We start from the raw sequence: 23,597 nt of genomic DNA on the forward strand, positions 1-23,597 counted from the left end.
TTTCACCTGTCCAGCCTTCCAGTGACACCTGTCCAAGTTGCCTCCAACCTGCATATTGGGATAAACATTCTTGTATATGTCACGGATGGACCTTATGGACTTCAATGAGAAGCTTGGGGATATATTCCCAAGAATAGGATTGCTGAGGCATTGTACACAACGAAGTTAGACCACACACTTTCTCCAAGATGCGTACTGTGGTCCTTCCTCCCACCAGCAGTGCTCAGGGCTCCTATATTCCCACACTGCAGCTGACTCCTAACACTGCCCAACTTTTAAATGTTGGCTGGCTTAATATGTGTAAAGTGGTATCTTGTTGCCATGATTTGTTATGCATTTCTCTGGTTCCTGAGTTGGGACATCTCTTCATGTGCCTGTTAGCCTGCTGGCTTTTCCTGGGCAGAGATACTGAAGAGAGAAGCAGCGTGGGGCAAATGGTTACATCTGTCTGGTCTGGGCTGCAGGAACAGCAGGAGGGAAGGCTGGGGATGGAACGAGACTCCCTTGTCAACAGGTGGGGACTCTGCCCTGAGAGCGGCGGACGGCCTTCGGTTTTAGGCAAGGCCTTTGCATTTAGGTTCTTGTCATAGAGGAGTTCTCTTGACAACAGTATGAAGAATCAGAAGGGACAGATGCTGGGTTATTAGGTGTTGGATGCACATGGAAGCTGGTTTAGCCAACTGAGAAATGACAAGGTGCTGAGGTAAGGCCATGGAAAAGAAGAGAACGGGTACAATCCACCCGACCTGGTAGCTGATCAGAAGAGGGAGGTAAGGGAAAAGCAGGAGTCTAGGATGTCTTGGTGGTTTCTGTCTTGGGTGGGAGGGGATGTGGTGTTGGCATGTGTTGTTGGGGAACGTGGGAGGACCCAGCATAGACCCTGGGGGAGAAGAGATGTCCTTTTGGGGTAGCGTTAAGTTTAAAAGCCTATGGAGTGAGAAGCAAAGATGTCTAGAGAGCACATCCACACATGTGGATGTCCAGCTTGAGAGGAAGTTGAGGTTAAAAGTGAGGGAATGGAAATTACCAGACAGTGGGAGCAGGCACCTGCTTAGGCACGGGTTCATCAGAGGCAATGGTTCTCAATCTTCCGCTTGATCATAATCGCCTGCAAGATGGTTAAATCACACGCCACTGGATCCCACCTCCAGAGGCTCTAACTCAGTAGGTCTGGAGTGGAGCCAGGGTAAAAAGCTTCCAAGTGATGCTGCTGCTGCTGGTCTGGGGACCACAGTTTGGGAACAACCAATGCAGAGCAAGAGTACAAATGGAGAAAGGCCCTGGAGGCTCATGTTCAAACAACAGGCAACAAAAAACAAAGCAGCGAAGGAACCTGAGACGGTGTAAGCCCCTAGAAGGCAAGAGAATAGTGTTTTAACAAGGAATTGAGATGCAGTTTAAGGCCACTCGTTTTAGAAGCTCAGTTCAAAAGGAGAAAAGAGAAGGCACGAAGCATATTTTCCTTGCCTTATTACTTTTAGTGTTAGTAACATGATTTTAGGATGGAAGAGACCTAAGCATCTTTTTAGGATAGATTAAAAACCAGGTGAAGGGTCACTCCTGCCTCAGCAGGGTCACTCCACCCCGCTGCTGTCTCTAAGTTGGCACGGGTGGGAGGGGGCCATCGGGCTAAATAAATGGTCCTGCCCCCTGCAGCATCAGAAAACGCAGAAGCAGCTTCGTGTCTGTAGATTGCCAGGCCCATTAGTGATATATTCTAAAGAAAAAAAAAAACAAACCAAGCTGTGGAATAATATGTTGAGTTTTCTCCACAGGGAAGAACAAATGTATAAACTCTCCCTTCCCATCTCTTTGTGTATTTGCTTAAAGGAAAACAGATCTATTTTCAAGAGAACTCTTTTATTTTTTTTAATTTTATTCATTCATTTTTGAGAGAGAGAGAGAGAGAGGGCATGATAGCTTTTTTTTTTTTTTTTTTTTTTAATTTTTTTTTCAACGTTTTTTATTTATTTTTGGGACAGAGAGAGACAGAGCATGAACGGGGGAGGGTCAGAGAGAGAGGGAGACACAGAATCGGAAACAGGCTCCAGGCTCCGAGCCATCAGCCCAGAGCCTGACGCGGGGCTCGAACTCACGGACCGCGAGATCGTGACCTGGCTGAAGTCGGACGCTTAACCGACTGCGCCACCCAGGCGCCCCGGGCATGATAGCTTTTTAATCAACAATGGCTAGAGGTGAGTGGCACTCATCCAGGGACAGCCAAGGCCTGGGGACTGATGGCATTAGAAGGCTGGGAGGATTTAGGACGTCTGACTATTTCCTTGATAGGACCGGAGAGCCTTGTATCCTGGGGAGAACTGTGTCTTGATCATATTTACTGAGCTGCTAATTTCTAGACAAACATCTTTAACCCACCGCCGGCTCACTGATATATCGAGTGGCTGCAAAGTGTTACCTGGGCCTGCCTTGGCTTCCCCTGGTGCTGCAGCAAGACCAGCTGATTTGAGTTTAATCTTGGAAAGGCTCATGCACGCCTGAGCTGAACACCAGTTTCTTCTCTTGCCCCCGTGCTGGACTCATGCGCCTGCAAAGTGTCCCAAACTTAGGGCATCCGGGATCTCATTTTTCCTCAAAGGCCAGCCCAGTGAGAGCCCAGTCATGCTTTTAGTAGTTCAGCTGTTTTACCTGAGACTTTGGTCCGTCAGGAAGTCCAGAGTGGATGTTCAAATGCTGTGCTAGCCTTGTCTGTGTGCCCTGAGCTTTGTGACTTCCCAGCTCACAACAGGGACCGGGAGCTTTGCAGGTGACACCACGCCCACTGGGGGCTCTTTGTGTTCGAGGTGGGAGAATTTGTTTGCTCCCTTGGGCATTCTGATGACGGCGTTCAGTCTCCCTGGGCTGTGTTCGGTTGCCTCTGCTGTCTGCAGGATCACTGGAGACTCTCACAGCCGGTCATTACATTCCTAACTCAGTCTTTAAAAAGGAAGAGAGGAAGCAAACAAATGACATTCAAAACAGGACTAAACCAAAACAGAGCAGGAAATTCATCCACTCTCATTTTTACCACATAAGCTACATGTGTAGAAAGGAGTGCTGGAGTTACGGATGATTTTTAAAATTGTGTGGGGTTTTTTCCTGGATAACTCAAATATCTCAAGGCGAATACGTAGCTTGGAAAAAACCACAGCCGTACTCTTCTGTGGGGACGGGTTCGGGAGAGGGTGTCCTTGGGAGGAAGGGCCCGTCGGAATTCTGTCACAGCAGCGGTAAAGCAGAGGAATTTTGCGAGCACTGTTAGGCCGCAACTAGAATTGACAGTCTAGCTGTGTTTTTGCTCCAAGAAAAATTATACCTGAGCTGTGGATACACTGTCTGGAGTTGCTTGAGAAATCTCCCATCCAGGGGTGTCTGGGTGGCTCAGTCAGGTAAGCGTCTGACTCCTGATTTCTGCTCAGGTCATGATCTCACCGTTCATGAGATGGAGCCCCACATCGGACTCTGTGCTGGACAGAGTCCGCTTGGGATTCTCTCGCTCTTTCTCTCTCTCTCTCTGCCCCTCTCCTGCTCTCACATTCTCGCTCTCAAAATAAATAAACTTAAAAAGAAAAGAAAAGAAATGACCCATCCGGTAAATAACTTATTAAAAACAATAGATTTGAGAGGCACCTGGGTGGCTCAGTCGGTTGAGCATCCGACTTCAGCTCAGGTAATGGTCTCGCAGTTTGTGGGTTCGAGCCCCGCGTCGGGCTCTGTGCTAACAATCGGCTCGGAGCCTGGAGCCTGCTTCAGGTTCTGTATCTCTCTCTCCCTCTGTCTCTCTCCCCCTCTGCTGCTCATGCTCTGCCTCTGTCTCCCCAAAATAAATAAATGTTAAAAAAAATTAAAAACAAAAGATTTTATTTTTAAGTAATCTCTACACCCAACATGGGGCTCGAACTCACAACCCCAAGACCAAGAGTCACACGCTCCACCAACTGAGCCAGCCAGATGCCCCTGGTAAATATCTTAGTAGGAGGCCTCGTCCTTGCCTACGAAGGGTACCAAAGGAAGAAATGAGTTTAATGAAAGTAGTTCAAACTTAGAAGTAGCCCTTTACCCCTTTTTTCCAGGGTTATTTTCCTGCAACGTGAGGAAGAAATCATATTGCTGGGTGCAACACTGCAGTTGTGGGTTTCTCCTAGGAACCTGAGAATCTCACCGTCAGGATTATGTGTTAGTAATCCTTTATCATCAGCTCTGGGCACAGGCCTCGAGGGGTGCCAGGGACCGGCTCTGCTTCTGAATCTGCAAACAAACCATTGGGGAAATACTCTGACTTGTTTTATAGGATTGGTTTGCATTCTTATAAGTATAAAGAATTTTAGAAACTTGGAAAAAGTACAGAAATTAAAAAAAATTTTTTTAAATGCCTATGCTAGTGTGCTTTTTTTCCTGGACATTTTGTAGAGTATAGTCTTAATGTTTTAACAATTAACAAAGATTATGGTAAAGAAAATCTAAATACTCGGGCCTTTTTATCCACTGGTAAACAAATCAACAGTTGTCAGGGTGCCTGGGCGGCTCAATCGGTTAAGTATTTGACTTCAGCTCAGGTCATGATCTCACAGTTTGTGGGTTCAAGCCCCGTGTCAGGCTCTGTGCTGACAGCTCAGAGCCTGGAGCCTGTTTCGGATTCTGTATGTCCCTGTCTCTCTGCCACTCCCCTGCTCATGCTCTGTCTCTCTCCGTCTCTCAACAGTAAATCAATGTTTAAAAATTAAAAAAAAACAAAACAAAAAAACCAAATCTACAGTTGTAGCACAGCCATACAGCCGGATACGGCACAATAATATGAATTACTGGCATATGCAACAATACAGATGAAATTCAGACTAATGTTGAATAAAAGAATCTAGACAAAGTAGAGTCCATACTGTATCTGGGATTGGCAAACCACAGCCTACAGGCCAGATTGGGTCCGCCGCTGGTCTTGACAAAAACACTGAGAGGGACGGTGACATTTTTTTAGTGGTTGCGGAAAAAAATTAAAATAAAAATGCTATTTTGCGATATGTAAAAATTACATGAAATTCAAGCTTGCGTCTGTGAATCGAGTTTTACTGGAACACAGCCACGTCTCATTTGTGTGCTGTGTGTGGCTGCCTTTGTGCTCCTCGGGGACTGTGTGGCCTGCGGAGCCTAAAATAGTTACTGTCTGGCCCTTCGCAGAAAAAGTTGTGCTGGCCCCCGTACTGTACGATTTTATCCATATGGAATTCAAATACAAATAAATCGATAGGACAGAAAACAGATCATCACAGGCTGCCAGGTGGTGGCAGGAGAGTTTAATTGTAAATGAGCACAAGGGAGTTTTGGGGGCGACAGAAATGTTCTGAATTTTGATTGTGGTGGTGGCTACACGGATGTATATACCTTTGGCAAAACTTATAAAGCCATGTATTTAATTATTATTTTTAAAAATATGTATTTCTGGGAGGGTGCAAGCTGGAGAAGGGCAGAGAGAGGGGGACAGAGGGGATCGGAAGCGGGCTCAGTGCCGACAGCAGTGAGCCCGATGTGGGGCCTGAACTCATAGACCAGGAGATCATGACCTGAACCGAAGTCGGATGCTCAGCCTACTGAGCCACCCAGTGCTCTAAATGGGTGTCATTTATTGTATGTAAATTATACTTCAGTGAAGCTGTGAAAAAAAAAATTTTGACTCTGAATCCTCCCACCTGCAAGGTAATTCAGCTTTTCTAAATTTTTAGTTCCTTCCTCTTTATACAGATGTATAAACATTTTCTGCAGTTGGGATGATAAGATGTGTCATTTTTTTAACGTTTACTTATTTTTGAGTGAGAGAGAGAGAGCAGGAGAGGGGCAGAGAGAGAGGGAGACACAGAATCTGAAGCAGGCTCCAGGCTCCGAGCTGCCAGCACAGAGCCCAACATGGGGCTTGAACTCACGAACTGCGAGATCATGACCCGAGCCGAAGTCAGACGTTTAACCAACTGAGCCACCCGGGAGCCCCAAGAGTATCATTTAAAAAAAAAAAAAAAAAATTTTTTTTAACGTTTATTTTTGAGACAGAGAGAGATAGAGCATGAACGGGGTGGGTCAGAGAGAGAGGGAGACACAGAATCTGAAGCAGGCTCCAGGCTCTGAGCGGTCAGCACAGAGCCCGACGTGGGGCTTGAACCAACCACGAACTGCGAGATCGTGACCTGAGCTGAAGTCGGACGTTTAACCGACTGAGCCACCCAAGCGCCCCAAGAGTATCATTTTTAAAGACATTTGTAGTATATTCATTCTTTTGTGTCCATTCCTGGTGGAACGGTGGAAGGAAGTTCTGGTGGAAGGAAGTTTGTCACCTTACTTGGGATGATGCTTTCAAAATGTGCTTCCTCAATTCAGATCCGCAGTTGTCCCCCGTGGCACTTGGGCACCACACTCCAGTTTTGCTTTCTGATTGGAGAAGATTCAGGCAGAGAACAGGCATGTGGCCTTTGGGCCCTCGAAGCTGTTCCAGAACTTTCTGCTCAGCAGCCAGTCACCCGGGCTCCCAGCCTACCTGTGGCCCCCATGTCTGGTCTAACTCTTTCCCTCCACCCTCTAGGCCGTTTGGTTGAACTCACCCCTTGCTGTGTGCAGCTTAGCTACTCCAGACCTCCTCCTTCCCCACAGCACCTCCATCGCAGGCAGCTAGCTTTCCCTCCCTCAGTTCCGGCTGCCCCTCCCCACACTTTCCTAACCCAGTCCACCCTCGGTGACAGTGACATCTGTGTTGCAGCTTCCACCTCCCTCTTCCTCTCAGTGATGTGCTGTCCTGCCCTGCAGAGTGGTAACTGCCTGATGGAGTTGTGAAGACGAAACGGTCTTGCCCGTAGAAGAGCTTAGGACGGGGTGCCTGGCACACAGGGAGAACCCGGGGCACCACCACCATCAGCGGCACCGCTGTCGTGCCCCGCAAGCTGTTCCCGCCTCTGTCTTCTTCCGTCTGTACGCCCAGAAGCATTTCTATTCTTTTGGCTGGCTGGCATTTTTCACTTAAAATATCTGCCTCTTAGAGGGGAGATATATTTGACATCTGGGCTACAAGCTTAGTACAGTCCTGGCTTTTTCAGGTTTCTCGGTGTGTGTGTGTGTGTGTGTGTGTGTGTGTGTGTGTGTGTGTTCGTTTCCTATTGATTCTATAACAAATTATGACAGACTTAGTGGCGTAAAGCAACACAGATTTATTCTCTTACAGTTCTGGAGGTCAGAAGTCCAAAATCAGTCTCACTGGGCTAACACCGAAGTGTTGGTGGGGCTGGTTCCTTCTGGTTCCTCGAAGGGAGAATCTGTGTGCTTGGCCCATGGCTTCTTCCTCCATCTTTACAGCCATTTCCAAATCTCTCTCTGACTCGGACTCCCCTGCCTCTGTTTTTCACTTATAGGGACCCTTATGGACCATTGAGCCCATCTAATAATCCAGGATAACCTCCCTGTCCCAGAATTATTAATTTAATCATGCCCGCTGTGTAAGGTGACAGCCACAGGTCCTGGGGACTAGGATGTGGACATCTCTAGGAGGCCATTATTCTTTCTATCACAATGTCATTCCTTCTCCTGCTTTGCCCTCTTCACTCGGTCTTTTAAAGCAGCGGTTGTCAAAGTACCGTGCATCCATGAGTCACACGTAAGTTGTTAAACGTAGCTTCTTGAGATCCCCCCACCATGCACCCAGAGATCCTGACCCAGGAGTTCTGGGATGGAGCCCGGGCACTTGCATTTTTTACAAACTCACCAAGAGATTTGGGTGCTGGTGGTCTAAGCATCACTTTTTAAAAGGAAGACCACTCAGCCTCAGAGATGCTCCCAAAGCTAGTTCCTGTAGAAGGTTCTACATGATTTATTTCTCATCTTGGAGGCTGGTACAGCTACAGTAGCAGCCAACCCAGAAAAGTAAAGCATTAATGCTTTGTTCTGCATCAGCAGAACCAGGGATGCGGAAAAAGGGGAGCAGTGGACTCAAGAAAATGGCACCTTTGTTATTCTATGGTTGTGCCGGGGTGAGAGGAAACACTGTGTATGGGGATGCCTGGGGAAGAAGGGGATGAGGGGGAGCACGTTGGGAGCACCTGACCCACAGTCACTCTGTTAGGAGTTGAGGGATGGTTAGGATGTGTCTGAGAGGAGCCAACCCTTCACGGGCTGAGGGTGTGAAGTCAGGTCTGGCTCAGGGGGGACATGGGTAAGAGGAGTAAGGCAGGATTTTTTTTTTTTTTTTTTTTTTAGTTTTTATCTACTTAGAGAACATGAGTGGGGAGGGACAGAGAGAGAGGGAGAGAGAGAATCCCAAGCAGGCTCCGTGCTGTCAGCACGGAGCCTGACGTGGGCCTCGATCTCTGCGAACTGTAGAGATCATGACCTGAGCCGAAATCAAGAGTCGGGCGCCTGACTGAGCCACCCAGGCGCCCAAGGACTTTTTTTCCTAATATGTCCATTTTCTTTCTTTTTTTTTTTTTTCAACGTTTTTTATTTATTTTTGGGACAGAGAGAGAGACAGAGCATGAACGGGGGAGGGGCAGAGAGAGAGGGAGACACAGAATTGGAAGCAGGCTCCAGGCTCCGAGCCATCAGCCCAGAGCCTGACGCGGGGCTCGAACTCACAGACCGCGAGATCGTGACCTGGCTGAAGTCGGACGCTTAACCGACTGTGCCACCCAGGCGCCCCGTCCATTTTCTTTCTTTCCGTTATCAGTAAGGAGGGAGAATTTTCTGGGGTGGGTCCAACTGAGGCATCGCCGATAGAGACATTGACAGCCTTTTTTACAGAGACCTTGAATTGTGTGTTCTCGTGAACGTAGCCTGACACTTTAGTAAGTGCTGGAAATCCCCATCGCAGCTCTCCTCTCCAGTTTCTCTGTTCATGCTTCCTGACTTCTGAGTGCCGCTGTGAGTCTTTGGGGTCAGTCGTTCAGTGGTAAACTGAGTGCTGGGGGAAACACAGAGGTAGCTAAAGCACATTCCTTGTTTTCAAAACTTCACATTGCAGGGAAGAAGAGAAGTGGACAGTGACCCTGAAACACACGGCAGGGTGAGGATGAGGATAGTGATGGAACAGAGGTGTACCTGTCCAGGTGCTCCAAGAGGACTCTGCACAGTGGGATCCCTGGCATGTTAGGTTTTGAATGAAAGGCATTCCATGGCCAAGTAAGTTTGGAAAAGGCCAGGTTAGACAAGGTCAGTTTTATTACCGTGAGCCCCTTTGGAGCCTTCAGTGTGCTACATCTCCAAGGGTTGGCTAGAATCCACCTTTCCCAAACGAATCTAACCATAAACCCGTTTTCATGGAGTACCTTTAAGAACATACTTTGAAACATGACTTCAGGAGCAGGTGGCATATTTTTTGGTGGCTTGTGGTATTATTCCTACATTATCTGGAATTGATAACGTATACTCGATTCCTTTTAGGAAAGCCAAATGGCACCCCCTCTCTCTCTCTTTTTAATGAGTCAGTTGTATTTTGAGACTCTCCTGACATTCCTTGGAATAACTAGATATCCTCTGGAAAGTTAACAAAAGGAAATCGCTGAAATCTAAAGCTTCTATGATTCTACCTCTTTATTTGCTCAGGTCCATCGACTAGTTAAGCAGTTTTGATAACGTTTTGGCCACTGTCTTTGAAAAAAAAATTCCTCCAAGATTAACTCAGACTTTTCCAGATGCCCAGTGTTTACATGTTGGGTCTCAAGACTTGACAGATGGGCAGCTTTTTCAGAGCAACTCAGAAGACGGTTAACAAGGCATGACAAGAATGTGACCTTTATTGTGAGAAGGTTTGTGGCTAAATGTGTAAGACCTTATGGAGACGTTGAATCATTTGTCGATCGCTGCACTACCCGAATATGAAATGAGAGCTGAATATAAAAATGCTTCCTTGCTGGCTCTAGGGTTCTTTTTTCCAAGACAGCAGTGCATCGAGACTCAAATGTAGAAAAGGGAATGATGTTTGGGGATGAGGTGGGAAGGCAAGTGGAATGATTTGAGTTGAAAGCTAAATTTTTCGGTAAAGTTTTTTAGAAACCAATGGGTTATATGGCAAGAGAACTCCTCAGGGCTAACTTTCTTTTCTTTCTTTCTTTCCCCCCCCCCCTAAGTCATAGAATATATGGACTGATGTGATTTTTTTTTAATGTGAATCATTTTCCATTTATAAATATTTCAGGGCACGGCACTCAGATCAAATCCCTGACTGACTGTGAGCCCAGATTTAGAGGTCTCTTTGCCAATATGGTAGATGTTTTCCTGTGATAAGAAAACGCTTTTGTGTTTAATTTATCCCTAACGGTGTAGGACAAGCCAGTGTTTGAAGATTGAATCCCAAACTTATATATTACTGTAAGAGACCTGAATATTGGGAAGTGGCTTGGGACCTAAATTTGCACATTTTCTGAGTCTCTAGGGGGTTGTGCACAGAAAAGCCACAGAGGGAGAGGGTGAAGTGCATCTGACATCAGCTTGTCACTCCCAAGCTGTGTGATCTGGGACAGTTACTCATGTGCAGGCTTCTTTCCTCGTCTCAGTTGAGGTTGGTAATAGAATTGACCTCAAGGCCGTGTAATGATTAAGCTTAGAGCATTGCCTGGCCTTCAGGGGCTGCTTAGTAAATGTTAATTTATTTTTTATGCAAGTACTTAAAACACGGATTAAGCAGTAAGTATGGACAATTGTGGTGACTTTTCTAAAGTAAATTCTTCATGTCCAACTTGGTCCGTCTTCCTTGAATACTGCTGTAGAGGAGAAGGCAAGCGATGGTCATAACTCTGTCCAGGGTTTATTTTTACATTCACCTATTATTGGTGGTAAAGCAAATAGAAGTAAATGAAAGTCTAACCTTTATGAACAGCCATTTAACAATAGCCATCACCAGGATTAAATGCAAATATTCTTTGACTCAGTAGTCCCACTTCTGTATACATTTGCCCACAGCACACCCGGACACCTACAAAATGGTATGTGTATGAGGTGATTCTTGGCAGCTGCAAAATGTGCACCAACAGGGAAGTTATCAGAGACACTGTGTACTCAGGAAGAGTATGTAGCAGTTGATTGAGAAACAAGGATGCATTCTGAGATCTTGGAACAGGTCTCCAAGATGCATTAAGTCAGGACAGCAAGGGGTGGGGAGTAGGGGAGCTAAGTATAATTTTGGAAAGGTACCCAGGAAACTGATAACAGTGCTTGCCTCAAGGGGTTAGGGAGGGAAAGGTGTAGCAAGAGAGGGACCCCAAAGGGGATTGGTGATAGCCTTCCCACTGTCTGATTTCTTACACTTTTCAGTTTCTGAGCCATGTCAGTATAATTGCCAGTTCGAAGAATTTAATCAGGAAGAATTTCAACCCCAGTCTTCCTCCTTTGATATCAAGGTGTCTGCAGCCAACAGTTGCCCTGTTGGTGATGCCAAGACCCTGGGAACTTCTCTCTGCATCTAGGAATATGTGGTTTTATTTTTACTTCTTTACGGGAAGTTTCAAACTGAGCATAATAAACTCCCACGTGGCCACTGCCCAGTTTCAGTAATTGCTAATTTATAGTCAATGTTGTTTCATCTCTATTCCTACCTGCTCTTCCTCCAGGAGGATTTTGAAGGGAATCCTAGATGACATCTCATTTCATCTGTAAATATTTTAGTCTGGAGCTCTGAAAGATAGGAATTTTCTTTCACTATTTTTTAAATATTACGTTTTAAAGTAGAATTTTTTTAATTAAAAAAAAATTTTAATGTTTATTTTCTGAGAGAGAGAGAGAGAGAGAGAGAGAGAGAGAACGTGAGTGGGGGAGGGGTAGAGAGGGGGAGACACAGAATCAGAAGTAGGCTCCAGGCTCTGAGCTGTCAGCACAGAGCCCAACGCGGGGCTTGAACCCACAAACTGTGAGATAACGACCTGAGCCGAAGTCAGATGCTTAACCGACTGAGCCACCCAGGTGCCTCTTTATTTTTTTTTATTTTAGAGAGAGAGTGCACATGTGTGAGTGGGGGAGAGGGACGGAGGGGGGGTGGGGGAGGAGGGGGGGAGAGGGAGAGAATCTTAAGCAGATTCCACAGCCCGCGTGAAGCCCGATGCAGGGCTGGATCCCACACCATGGGATCATGACATGAGCCAAGATCGAGAGTCAGACACCCAAATGACCGAGTCACCCAGGCGCCCCATGCTGGATTATTTTTTGAAGTATTAGTCCTCAGCCCATGCTTTTAAAGGTTTTATCACTTCATCACCTTGCTTTGCAGATGCTCTTTGGAGAGTGACTTTCAGCATTTCCTACCTGTTAAGCTTGTCCTTCTCAGTTGACCAGCCCAGTGGCTTTCATCCTGTGAACATGTGGTTAACAGTATTACCGCTGGCACCAACAATTCCAGTTTTCCACTTCCCACCCACTTTAAAAGCCTAATAAGGCTAAGAGGCCACAAAATATTCAGATAGTTGTGCAAACTTGCTCTGCTGTGGAAGTAGGCATGACAGACAGAGCTGTCAAAACCACCCTAGGAAAAAAACAACCCTTGGTGGAAATATTGGTTTGTCAGCTGACGTCAGGATGCTTAATGTTAAAGGCCTTTGGGGTTGCAATCAGTAATGTGCCAAAGTTGAACTTGAAAGTTGAGGCCCATGTGTATTTCCTCATACAGTCCTGTTCTGCTCTGAGCAGCTGTGTAGGAGAGGGAGTATCTGGAAAGACTTCCGCTCCTTCTGACTAGAGATCCTGTATGTCTGTTATCTAAACATCTAACCTGACCCCCGCCGGGCCACACCCTCAGATCCTCAGCAGGCTTCCCTTATACATGCAAAATAGGACTAGATTTAAGAGAAACGAAGAGGGGCACCTGGGTGGTTCCCTCGGTTAGCGGTTAAGCATCTGACTTCGTCTCAGGTCATGATCTCGCAGTCTGTGGGTTCGAGCCCCGCGTCGGGCCCTGTGCTGACAGCTCAGAGCTTGGAGCCTGCTTCAGATTCTGTGTCTCCCTCTCTCTCTCTGCCCCTCTCCTGCTCAGGCTCTGTTTCTCTCTCTCTCTCTCAAAAATAAATAAAAGTTAAAAAAAAAAAAGAGAGAGAGAAATGAAGATATATGGTAACATACAAATTTGTATGTGAGGGTTTATAGCAGCATTATTCACAAGAGCCAAAAAAGGGAAGCAACCCAAGTGTTCATCAGCCGACGAATAGACAAAATGTAGTGTATCATACAGTGGAATGTTATCCAGACATTGAAATACATGCCACTGATTCCTGCCACAACATTGCTGAACGTTGGCAGCATTATGCTAAGTGAAGGAAGCCAGACACAAAGGGCTGTGTGACGTATGATGCCACTTCCATGATCAAGTGCACAGCAGAGGCAGATGTGTAGCGATAGGCGAGTGGTTGCTTAGGGCAGCGGATGGCAGTGCTAGGGGAATGAAGAGTGGCCGCGGATGGGGAAGGGGTTTCTACAGTGTGCTGAAAATGTTCCCCAGTTGTGGTGATGGCTGTACAATTCTAAGGCACTAAAACCCATTCAGTCGTACCCTTTAAATGGGTGAATTTTATGATGTGTAAATTACATCTCAACAAAGCTGTTATTAAAAAAAAAAATAGGGGCGCCTGGGTGGCTCAGTCGGTTGAGCATCCGACTTCGGCTCAGGTCACGATCTCACTGTCTGTGAGTTCGAGCCCCACGTCGGGCTCTGTGCTGACCGCTCAGAGCCTGGAGCCTGCTTCCAATTCTGTGTCTCCCTCTCTCTCTGACCCTCCCCCGTTCATGCTCTGTCTCTCTCTGTCTCAAAAATAAATAAACGTTAAAAAAAAATTAAAACAAATAAAATAAAATTAAAAATTAAAAAAAATAGAATTGGATTAACTTACATTTCTTCAAGACATACCTGATTCCCTTCCTTGGCATTTGTCTTTGTTTTTTCCTGGAGTCAGGGTGTGGTGCAGGCCCGGGGTGGAGGTGAGGGGGTGTGTGTGGTAGTTAAGATGAGGGAGGAAGGAGATGTTTCCTTTCACCTTTGAAACTCTGTGTAAACTTAGTTTCTGTCCCCCTAAAAAATCACTTGGAAAACAGTAGTGACTTTCTTTGACTCCATCATCTTATTTTACTTCCAGTTCGTCATTTGGGGTAACTTCCTTCCTTCTCTACCCACCCCCACCCCTGCCAAACTTACTTTTTTTTTTTAAGTTTATTTATTTTGAGAGAGAGAGAGAGCGAGAGAGAGAGAGCACGCGCATGAGCAGGGTAGGAACAGAGAGCGGGGGAGAGAGAGGCTCCGTTCTGTTAGTGCAGAGACCGATGCGGGGCTCGAACTCATGAACCATGAGATCGTGATCTGAGCCGAAATCAAGACTTTGATACTTAACTGACTGAGCCACCCACGCGCCTCTCCCAACCCCCGCCAAAATTATTTTAAAGCATCTTTGTGCTTCTTGGGCGACAATGGCTTTCCTTTTCTGGAGGTTTCATGCATTGGAAATTGCTTTGGGCTTCAAAAACCAGCACTGGTATCTGCTAAGGACAGGCCCTTTTACTTATATGGCCCAGCCGGAAGACAGAGTATAAAAATGCACATGTCAGAGGTGTAGTTTCCTGTTAGAGAAAGAGCCACGCCAGCATTGTTTCCCAGGAAAACGTGGCGCTATTTAAACAATATTGCAGACCTCAGTGAGACTCGGTCAGACATCGGCTCGTCCACTTGAAAATCTGCTGAGAACAAAAGACCAGAGAGGGAAGAGAGAGAAAAACAGACAGCTAGCAAAAGCGTGCGTGTGCAATGTGAGTGTGCATGAGCGTGGACTGATGAAGGGGTGAAGGCCCCTCTCAGGAGCGTTGGGAGGAAGGAGAGGCAAGTCCTGACTTCTTCCCTGAAATGCTCCGATGAGGAGGAATGTGCCTTCCTGGGTAGGGAGCCCCACCGCATTATCCCAAACCTGGTTTGCTATGAAGGGCAACTGTAATCTGCCAGATCAGGAGTCGGCAAACTACAGCCTGGGGGCCAAATCTGGCCTCTGCTGCCTGTTTTCAGAAGTTCTTGTTCAAACACAACCATGCCCATTTGTTTACACGTTGGCTGCTTTCAGGCCTCAACCACGGACATGAGTTATTGCAACTGTCTGTCCTGCAAAGCCTAAAATATTTACTATCTGGCCCCTTGCAGAATAAGTTTGCTGACCTCAGTGCTAAATGATGCACTTCTCTTCCTATGGGGAAAAAGCGTTTATTCAAGGTACCTGGAACTTGAGCCTAATATGTATTTGAGAGAAAAAAACCTACAGGTGCCAGAGCTATTCAGCTAGCGGTTCAAGAACCCAAGTTATCATGCAATCCGATTTAGATTATTCCAACATTACATACTAACTCTATTAATCAGATGGCTTCTTGTGTTTTTCTGCTTAGAGTGGTCAGGAAGGCAATTATTTGGTCCTCTTTCAAATATTCTTTAGTAGTGTGTGCATCACTTATTGGGAGCATTTGGAGTCAGTGAGGAGCTGGCCTGAAAATAATTTAAATTTTGCTTGGCACCAAGTTTAGTATTTTCCCTATAAGAGTTTTAACCTCCTCATAGATAGGTAAGTCGCTTCTTGGCTGCTCCTTATAGATAGGTAAGTCGCTTCTCCCTCTTTTTGAGAGGAGAGAGAGGGAGACACAGAATTTCAACAGGCTCCACACTGTCAGCACAGAGCCTGATGCAGGGCTCACAAACCCTGAGGTCATGACCTGAGCCGAAGTCAGACGTTTAACCGACTGAGCCACTCAACTGGCTGGGCCACTTTTAATGCTGTCCTGGTCATGAACACCTGTTGAGTTCTTTGCTCACAGAGTTTCTAAGAATTATCAGCCCTTCTCTTTACATATCATGGCAGCAGCAATAGCCACGTTCACTCATGGTGATATTTCACCCTCCACACCTGGCCCAGCCAGGCCACTGTTGTGTGGTTGAGGGGCAGGCACCTGACCCAAACTGGGTCACTCAGAGTGTTCTCTAAGAACTGAGACTGGAGACTGAGTTGCTGTAGTCTCTCCCTAAGAGGCTAGAGCCCTGACATTGACCACATGGGCGACATTTTCCTTCCACGTGGCTGGGATACAAAGAAATCCAGAGACAGAAGCGGCGGAGGGGACGTCTTGTGTTCCCCACAGCATCTTGGTAGATCTTGGTTCCTGCTTCTCCAAAGTAGATGTTTTGGGGGCTGGGCAGGGTTAGACCTCACGGAGAGCTTCATGCGCTCTTACCAAAGACATTGACCCAGGTGCCAGCCCTTTCCTACAGAAGCAAGGAGGCAGTGAGGTCCGGCATAATAGTTATCAAGTGGCCCAGGGATGTTCAAGCCAAGAGAAATTCAGATGGTCTGGTGGGAAGACTGCGGGGGGTGGGGGGGGAACCCCCCGGGGTGCACATCTGGCACTGCAGAGCTCCTGAGGCCAGCATGGCGCTTGGGGAGGGAGAGTAGCAAAAGGGACAGAGGGACAGCCGGCGGCTGTCATGGGCCTCCTCTGGTAGCTTTCCATTGGTCACTTGTCTGTCAGGCCGCCTGTCCCCAGTTTGCTTCCTGGAGATGCATTCATGGATTTCCTGGACTCAGCTGCAGTGATGAAACAACCATTTCCACGTTTTCCCCGGATTCTCCATCTCTGTCTTAGGTAGTTTTTTTTCTCTCTGCATAAAAAACGTATTTGTAAGTTAACGTCAACATGGCCAGACTTTGACTCTCAAACTTGGTAACGTTTGCCCACAATGTAGGTCTGTGACTTTTATTCCTAATAGTGCTTGCACATAAATAGTTTCCTGTTGTTCCTGAACCAGAGACCAAGTCATCCCGCCCTTGTCGCCTAGAGACTGAGAGCTTTGCGACAAGAGCCCCTTTTGCACTTGAGCTTGTCCGGGACGGTGTCTGTTACCCAAGGAGTCTGGACAGCCAGATCCCTTTCTGGTTTTTTGAGCATAACTCAGAAGTGGCCAAAGATCTTATAAGTGAGTATGGCCTTTTGATGTTAGAAAATCAGGTGCAAACCCTCCACCTGTTGTTGGCTTTGGGCAAACTGCCAACTTTGCCTCTATTTCTCCGTTTTTAAAACGTGGACAAAATTGCCAACATCGTCAAGCTGTTGTAGCGATTGGCAGTGATCCTTAGAAATCCTTTCGTTCGTGATATGGACTCAGGGAGTGCTAGCTGTTTCTTTTTTTCTCCTCTACAACATAATGCAGGCCAAGGCCAAAGCTGACCAGCTCTGCTAGTTACTGACATCCCTGCAAAAACTTTGGTGGATGCAGCCACGAGTGGCCTTGAATCTGGAACATGAATTTTGGGGATTTTTGGCAAACTTTGACTTGGATATGTCAGCCCCATTTTGCTCCCCTTCATTTCTATGTTGTTTACAATGATCAGGCTTTTAATTTTTCACCAGTGGTTTGCAATATAACCTATTGCACCATTAAGAACAATCAAAATGTGTCGTGGAGCCTGGGTGGCACAGCCAGCATCCGACTCTTGATCTCAGCTCAGATCTTGATCTCAGGGCTGTGAGTTCAAGCCCCATGTTGGGCTCTGTGCTGGGCATGAGACCTACTGAAAACAGTAATAACAATAAAAAAAAACAATAAAGTAAGGTGTCGGGAGTCTGGTTGTGAAGCTGTTTGCTTATAACGTAAAACCATTATATATATATATATATTTATATTTATATATAAACAATATATTATTATATATATAATAACCTATTTGTTAACATTTTCTGCCTCCAGTGGACAAGCCACAGTTTACATAGTCCTCTCAGGCTTACGGGCTTGTTTTGGTGTGGCCTTCTCTACATGGAACTGTGCCTCCCGCTTCTCTAAGACAGGTGAAGAAGGTAGCAGTCTCATTTTCCTCAGTTAGGGAATTATTACTGTTAAACTCATCTAAGGCAAAGGAGACTGGGGTCTCCCGCATCGTCTTGCCCAGGAGGGAGTTTAGCAAACTGTTTAAAACGTCAGCTCCACTGGCACTGGCACCTTAATCTGGTTTTAATGGGAGCACTGACCTATGACCACCCCCGGGGATCCTTACACACCTATTTAAATTGTGAAATAGACCAAGGGGCGTTTAGGTATAATTAGTTGCAGGAGGAAAAAGAGGTTCCAATAATAATGCGGTGTTACTGGCAACCTTTAAAAAGCCCCCATGATCAGCTGTCCTTCAGAGAAAAGTCCATGCTAAGCCATGGATAATATGCTTGCTCCTACAGTAGTGGAAGGAGCTTGTCTATTTTTGAACACTCAGCAGAAGAGAAATGTCACAGTAGGTATCTAAATTCACGAGTCTTGTTTCTATAAGCCTGTGTTTATTACATTTTTTCAACCAAAATATCCCAAACCTCTGAGAGTAAAGCTCATTCTCTCAGGGATCTGAGGATGAAGCTACCCAGGTAAAATTTGGGGGAGGGCGTTTTGTATTTGATGTTTTTAATTCCTGTGAGCTTTTTCCTCTGCGATATTTCTGGCTTTGATTTTCAATTTCTGTCTTCGTCCATTTAGGCTGCTATAACAGAATACCATAGACCGGATTGTTTATAAACAACAGAAATTTCCCTCTCACAGTTCTGCACGAAGGCAGATTGGATGTCTAATGGGGACCTACTTCCTGGTTCATATTTGGCCATCTTTGTCGGCACAAGGAGAGAGTGAGCTTCCTAGGGTCTCTTTTATAAGGACGCTAATCCTGTTCATGAGGGTGGAGCCTAATCACCTTCCAGAGGCCCCACCTCCAAACACCGTCACACTGGGGATTAGGTGTGAACATAGGAATTTCAGAGGCACACAAACATCACGTCTGTAGCAGGTGCTGAGTAGGGGTTTATCTGTGATAGTACCTCTTCCCCACCTCAGCCCCAAATCTTCGGATAAAACCAATGCTAAGGTAACATGGCTTCCTGTACTCCCAACGCACTGCCAGGTCCTTCCCAAAGATTAGTTGTGTGCTGTATGCTATTCCTTCTCATCCCTCAGTAGTCTCAGGAAAAGTCCCAAAGGACCAGCGGCCAACTGTAAAATACTGCATTGAGCATTTGAACCCACCAAGTGGAGGAGTATCACTTTCCCAGGAGGATGGCATCACCCAGGGTGGAGGCTCTTAGGGGGACCCATGAAATAAGCCAGCTTGGGACATCAGGCTTAGAACCCTCTCCCAAGAATGCACGTCTGCTGCCAAGATGCAAAGGCAGCCGGGAGAAGTGTAGAGGCCAGCCGGCCAGCCCGATCTGCTGCTGTCTGCCCATGCGCCGGCCTTCTAGGCAACATGGCATTGAAACAAATCCTCCTGATGACTAGCCCACCCTCAGTCACGTGCCTTTCTCCCATTGCCAAAGGAGATTTTGAAGATATGCCAACTCCGAAACGCTGATGCCAGAGATACCTGTTTCCAAAAAATGCCGCTGGTTCCATCATGCCTGCCTGGTGAGTAAATTCTGGACTCCTTAGCCCGCCATTCCAAGGGTGGCCCAACCGCCCTCTCCCTCCACAACTCCTACTGCCGTCCCAAGCATTGCCAACCCTCTGGCCTTTTGCCCACATCCTTAAAGCATGTAGATGCCAAGTCCCAGCCTCACCCCTGCCTGGAGAGCAGCTACACCCGTTGAGGTCCTGGCCTTCCTGATGCCCTTAATCCTCTCTGAGCACCCGAGTTATTTATTGCTGCCCCTGAAGGAATCATTCAGCATTTCATGACATGATTGCACTTCTCTGGTCCTTACCATTGGCCTTGCTGCAGCAGGGTTTTCTGTTTGCTTTATCTCCCTGGCCACACTGAATGATCTCTCTTGTACGCACTGGCCGTGTGCAGTGCCTGTCTCTTTGGTTGTCCTGGTGTCCAGTAACCTTTGTGACCTCCATTCAGTTGCTGGAAGAATGAGAAATGGAGTTTTACACAGAGTTGCTATAAATAGATGCAATCCAGGAAAGTTTGAGTTTACGTGGAAACTAAATTAGAAAGTGATTATTCTCCCAAACAGGATGTTGTGCATCCTCTTGTGAATAAGCTTTTTAAATAAATTTTGATTTACAGCAACCTGATAACATCTTCTAGAAAAAAAAAGCTCTTAAAATATTGGGGCTCACCTGTATTTAAAACATAGCTGTTGGCGGGGCACCGGGGTGGCTCCATTGGTTGAGCCTGTGACATCGGCTCAGGTCATGATCTCGTGGTTCGTGGGTTTGAGCCCCACGTCAGGCTCTGTGCTGACAGCTCAGAGCCTGCAGCCTGCTTCAGATTCTAGGTCTCCCTCTGTCTCTGCCCTGCCCCACTCGTGCTCTGTCTCTGTCTCTTAAAAATGAATAAATGTTAAAAAAAAAAATTAAAACATAGCCATTGGTGCATAGGAGGGGATGCCAGGGTGGCTCAGTCAGTTAAGCATCCAACTCTTGACTGCAGCCCAGATCTCGATCTCGGGGTTGTGAATTCAAGCCCCTCATTGGACTATGCTCTGGGCATGGAGCCTACTTAAAAATAAATACAAATAAACAAACAAACAAATAGATAAGTATTAGGAGGAAAACGTTGATGACCCTGCTATTTAAAAAGAAACTCTTGGGGTGCCTGGGTGGTGCAGTCGGTTAAGCATCCGACTTCGGCTCAGGTCATGATCTCACGGCTTATGGGTTCGAGCCCTGCATCATGCTCTGTGCTGACAACTCGGAACTTGGAGGCTGCTTCAGATTCTGTGTCTCGCTCTCTCTGCCCCTCGCCTGCTTGCGCGCACTCTCTCCCTCGCTCTCTCAAATATAACTAAACACTAAAAAAAACAAAATGCAAAGAAACTCTTACAACTCAATAATAAAAAGACAACCCAACTACTGAATGAGAAAAGGGACTGAATAGATGTCTGTCCAAAGATAAACAAATGGCCAATAAGCACATGAAAGGATGTTCGGAGTCGTTAGCCATCAGGAAATGTAGATCAAAACCATGGTGAGATACCATTTCCTTCCCACTAAGATGCCTAGAATCAAAAACACAATGAGTGTTGGCAAGGATGTCCCTGCAGAGAAATGAGAAGCTTCACCTTACTGCCGGTAGGAACGTAAAGTGGTGCAGGCACTTTGGGAAACAGTCTTTCGTTACCTCAAAAGGTTAAATATGGAGTCATGTGACCCAGCAATTCCACCCCTAGGAAAGTGCCCAAGGGAATTGAAAACCTATATCCACATAAAACATGTACACACAAATATTCACAGCAGCATTATTCATAATAGCCAAAATGGAGAAACAACCAAAATGTCCATCAGCTGTCTGACAGATAAACGAAATGTGGCATGTCCATACAGTGGGACGTTTTTCATGAATAAAAAGGAGTGAAGTATTGATACTTGCTGCAACATGGAAGAAGGTCCAGAACAGGCAAATTGATGGAGACGGACAGTAGATGGCTGCCTAGGACTGGGAGGCTGGGATGGAGTGTGGTTGAGGGGAAATGGGGAGTGACCGCCAGTGGGTACAGGATTTCTTTTGAGGAGGATGAAAATGATCTAAAATTGATTGTGGTGATATTTACACAACTCTGTGAATATACTATAGTCCATTGAATTGTACATTTTTGTGTTTTATGTTATATGAATTATAGCTCAAAGCTGTTATTTTAAAAAAACTGAAAAAAAGAGAGTATATTCTCTACCCGACCAGATTGTCAGTTCAGTACAAACACAAAATAGGCATTTTTAGATAAGGGACCTTATTAGGAAGCTGCCAACAGTAGCTTCCAGTAGCAGCCTGAATGCTGAACGCTTCGACTTACCTGATTATAAGGATGAGGTGAGGAAATGCTTAAAATGCAGATGCCCAGGCCTTCTTTAGAAATGCCCCTTTTAGGGGTGCCTGGGTGGCTCAGTCATTTAAGCATCTGACTTCAGTTCTGGTCGTGATCTTACAGCTCGTGAGTTTGAGCTGACAGCTCAGAGCCTGGAGCCTGCTTCATATTCTCTCTCTCTCTCTCTCTCTCTCTCTCTCTCTCTGCCCCTCCCCCACTGTGCTTTGTCTCTCTCTCAAAAATAAACAAACATAAAAAAAAAAAAGAAAGAAATGCCTCTTAAGCAGTCTGGGGTATACCCAGGGATCTGCATTTCTAACAAGTGCCCATAGTATCTCCCAACAAGTTACTGGACCAGGCATAGTTCCCGAGAGCTTTACAAATGCCAGCCCTTACTTTTCATGACCCTAAGTATTATGCTTATAATGTTCTGTATTGGAAACATTCTTAAGCATTTGAAGCACCTTTACCAGAGTGTTAGGGTTAGTTGTCTCTGACTCATAAAAGAGCATGAATGATTTTTGTTTTCTTCATGTTTTTCTAGATTGTCCAAGTTTTCTACCATAATTATGCTGCTCATCTAATTGAAAACAAAGTTCTCGGGGTACCGGGGTGGCTCAGTCGGGTGAGCATCTGACTCTTGATTTCAGCTCAGGTCATGATCCCAGGGTCATGGGATCGAGCCCCACGTCAGGCTCCACACTGAGCCTGCTTGAGATTCTCTCTCCCTCTGCCCCTCTCCCCTGTTCATGGTCTCTCTCCTCTTGCATTTTCTCTAAGATAGATAGATAGATAGATAGATACAAACAAAGTTATCAAACTTGTATAGATAGTTGGAATGCACATGCTGAATGTGACAAGTGACTACCCTGAGAAACCCTGATTAAATAATTGGGACTCACTGCGTGTCTGAGTCCCAGCAGAGAGAAGCCAGGCCAGTATGTCATCAGGACAGTGTTGAAGCCAAAAGACCCAGCTGTCTGAGATGCTGTATGAGCCATCGTTCCCTTTCCGGTTGGTGGCTCTTTTGGCTTCTGGAAGCAGAGCTGACGCTCGTCTGAACTGCCAGATGCTGGCTAGAGAATGAAGCACAGGGGAAGTGTGCTTTCTCACCTGGGGCTAGTGTCTGCGTGCTGGGGGACAGTGCCTCAGTCAAGTATCACACTGCCCTTCACCTTGAGTTGGGTAATTCCGACCATCTTGGGGAGTCCCTCCTCAGCCCTTGACTAGCTTCTTGTTGGCAGTCCCTACTGAGACTGTGTGAGCCACGGGAGATAGAATTTGGTTGTCTCTAGTTGCCTCTGGAAGGTAATGTGGAGGTGAACCATTTGTCTGAGTGTGAAAAACTGCTGACTTGTTTTAGAAATTCATTAGCTGCCAAGGGGAATTTTATTTTTAAGGAGGTTGTCTTACTTTGATTTTTTTGATTGCCTGAAGGTTTTGGTTTTTCACTCTGGGAGTGAAGTTTGAATTGGAGACTCCCAGGCAAAATTGCCAAAATGATCCCATTGCATTTTTCTTAGTTAGGAAATAGCAGAGTTGGCACATGAGGTGTTTTTGAAGGGCATCTGGAGGGTTCCATTCTGAACTACTAAATTGTATATACAGTGCCTAAGCCTCTCCTAGCCCTTAATGTAGGTAGAAATTGCATTTTTTTATATGGCAGGTCAAAAAGATTGAAGTGTGGAATGTATTGAAACTGCCTGGGCAATCTTCAGCAATATGACAAATCGGCCTCCTTCTCCACGAAGATTCTTTTCTATTATGGTAATAGGTGAACCTTTAGTCAATGAATATTGGAACCCATGAATACATACAGGTATTTCTGTGCTGTAAGGGTATGAGAGTCTTGCCATCGAGAA

At 46.1% G+C, this 23,597-nt stretch overlaps 1 protein-coding gene across 3 annotated transcripts in view; it reads left to right on the top strand.

The window, feature by feature from the left end:
* Positions 1-23,597, top strand: part of CMTM8 (CKLF like MARVEL transmembrane domain containing 8) — a 107,654-nt gene that overhangs the window by 49,641 nt on the left and 34,416 nt on the right. The window contains exon 1 of one of the 3 annotated variants that reach the window (XM_042956455.1): positions 19,250-19,390. The exons of the other annotated variants lie outside the window; for them this stretch is intronic. Within the exon in view, the coding sequence (XP_042812389.1) occupies positions 19,337-19,390 (54 nt within the window). The 5' untranslated portion in view covers positions 19,250-19,336. Of the gene's footprint in view, positions 1-19,249; positions 19,391-23,597 lie in introns of those variants that run through there. 3 annotated transcript variants of the gene reach the window in all.

Source organism: Panthera tigris, chromosome C2 (genome assembly GCF_018350195.1).
Source record: "Panthera tigris isolate Pti1 chromosome C2, P.tigris_Pti1_mat1.1, whole genome shotgun sequence".
Lineage (NCBI taxonomy): Eukaryota > Metazoa > Chordata > Mammalia > Carnivora > Felidae > Panthera > Panthera tigris.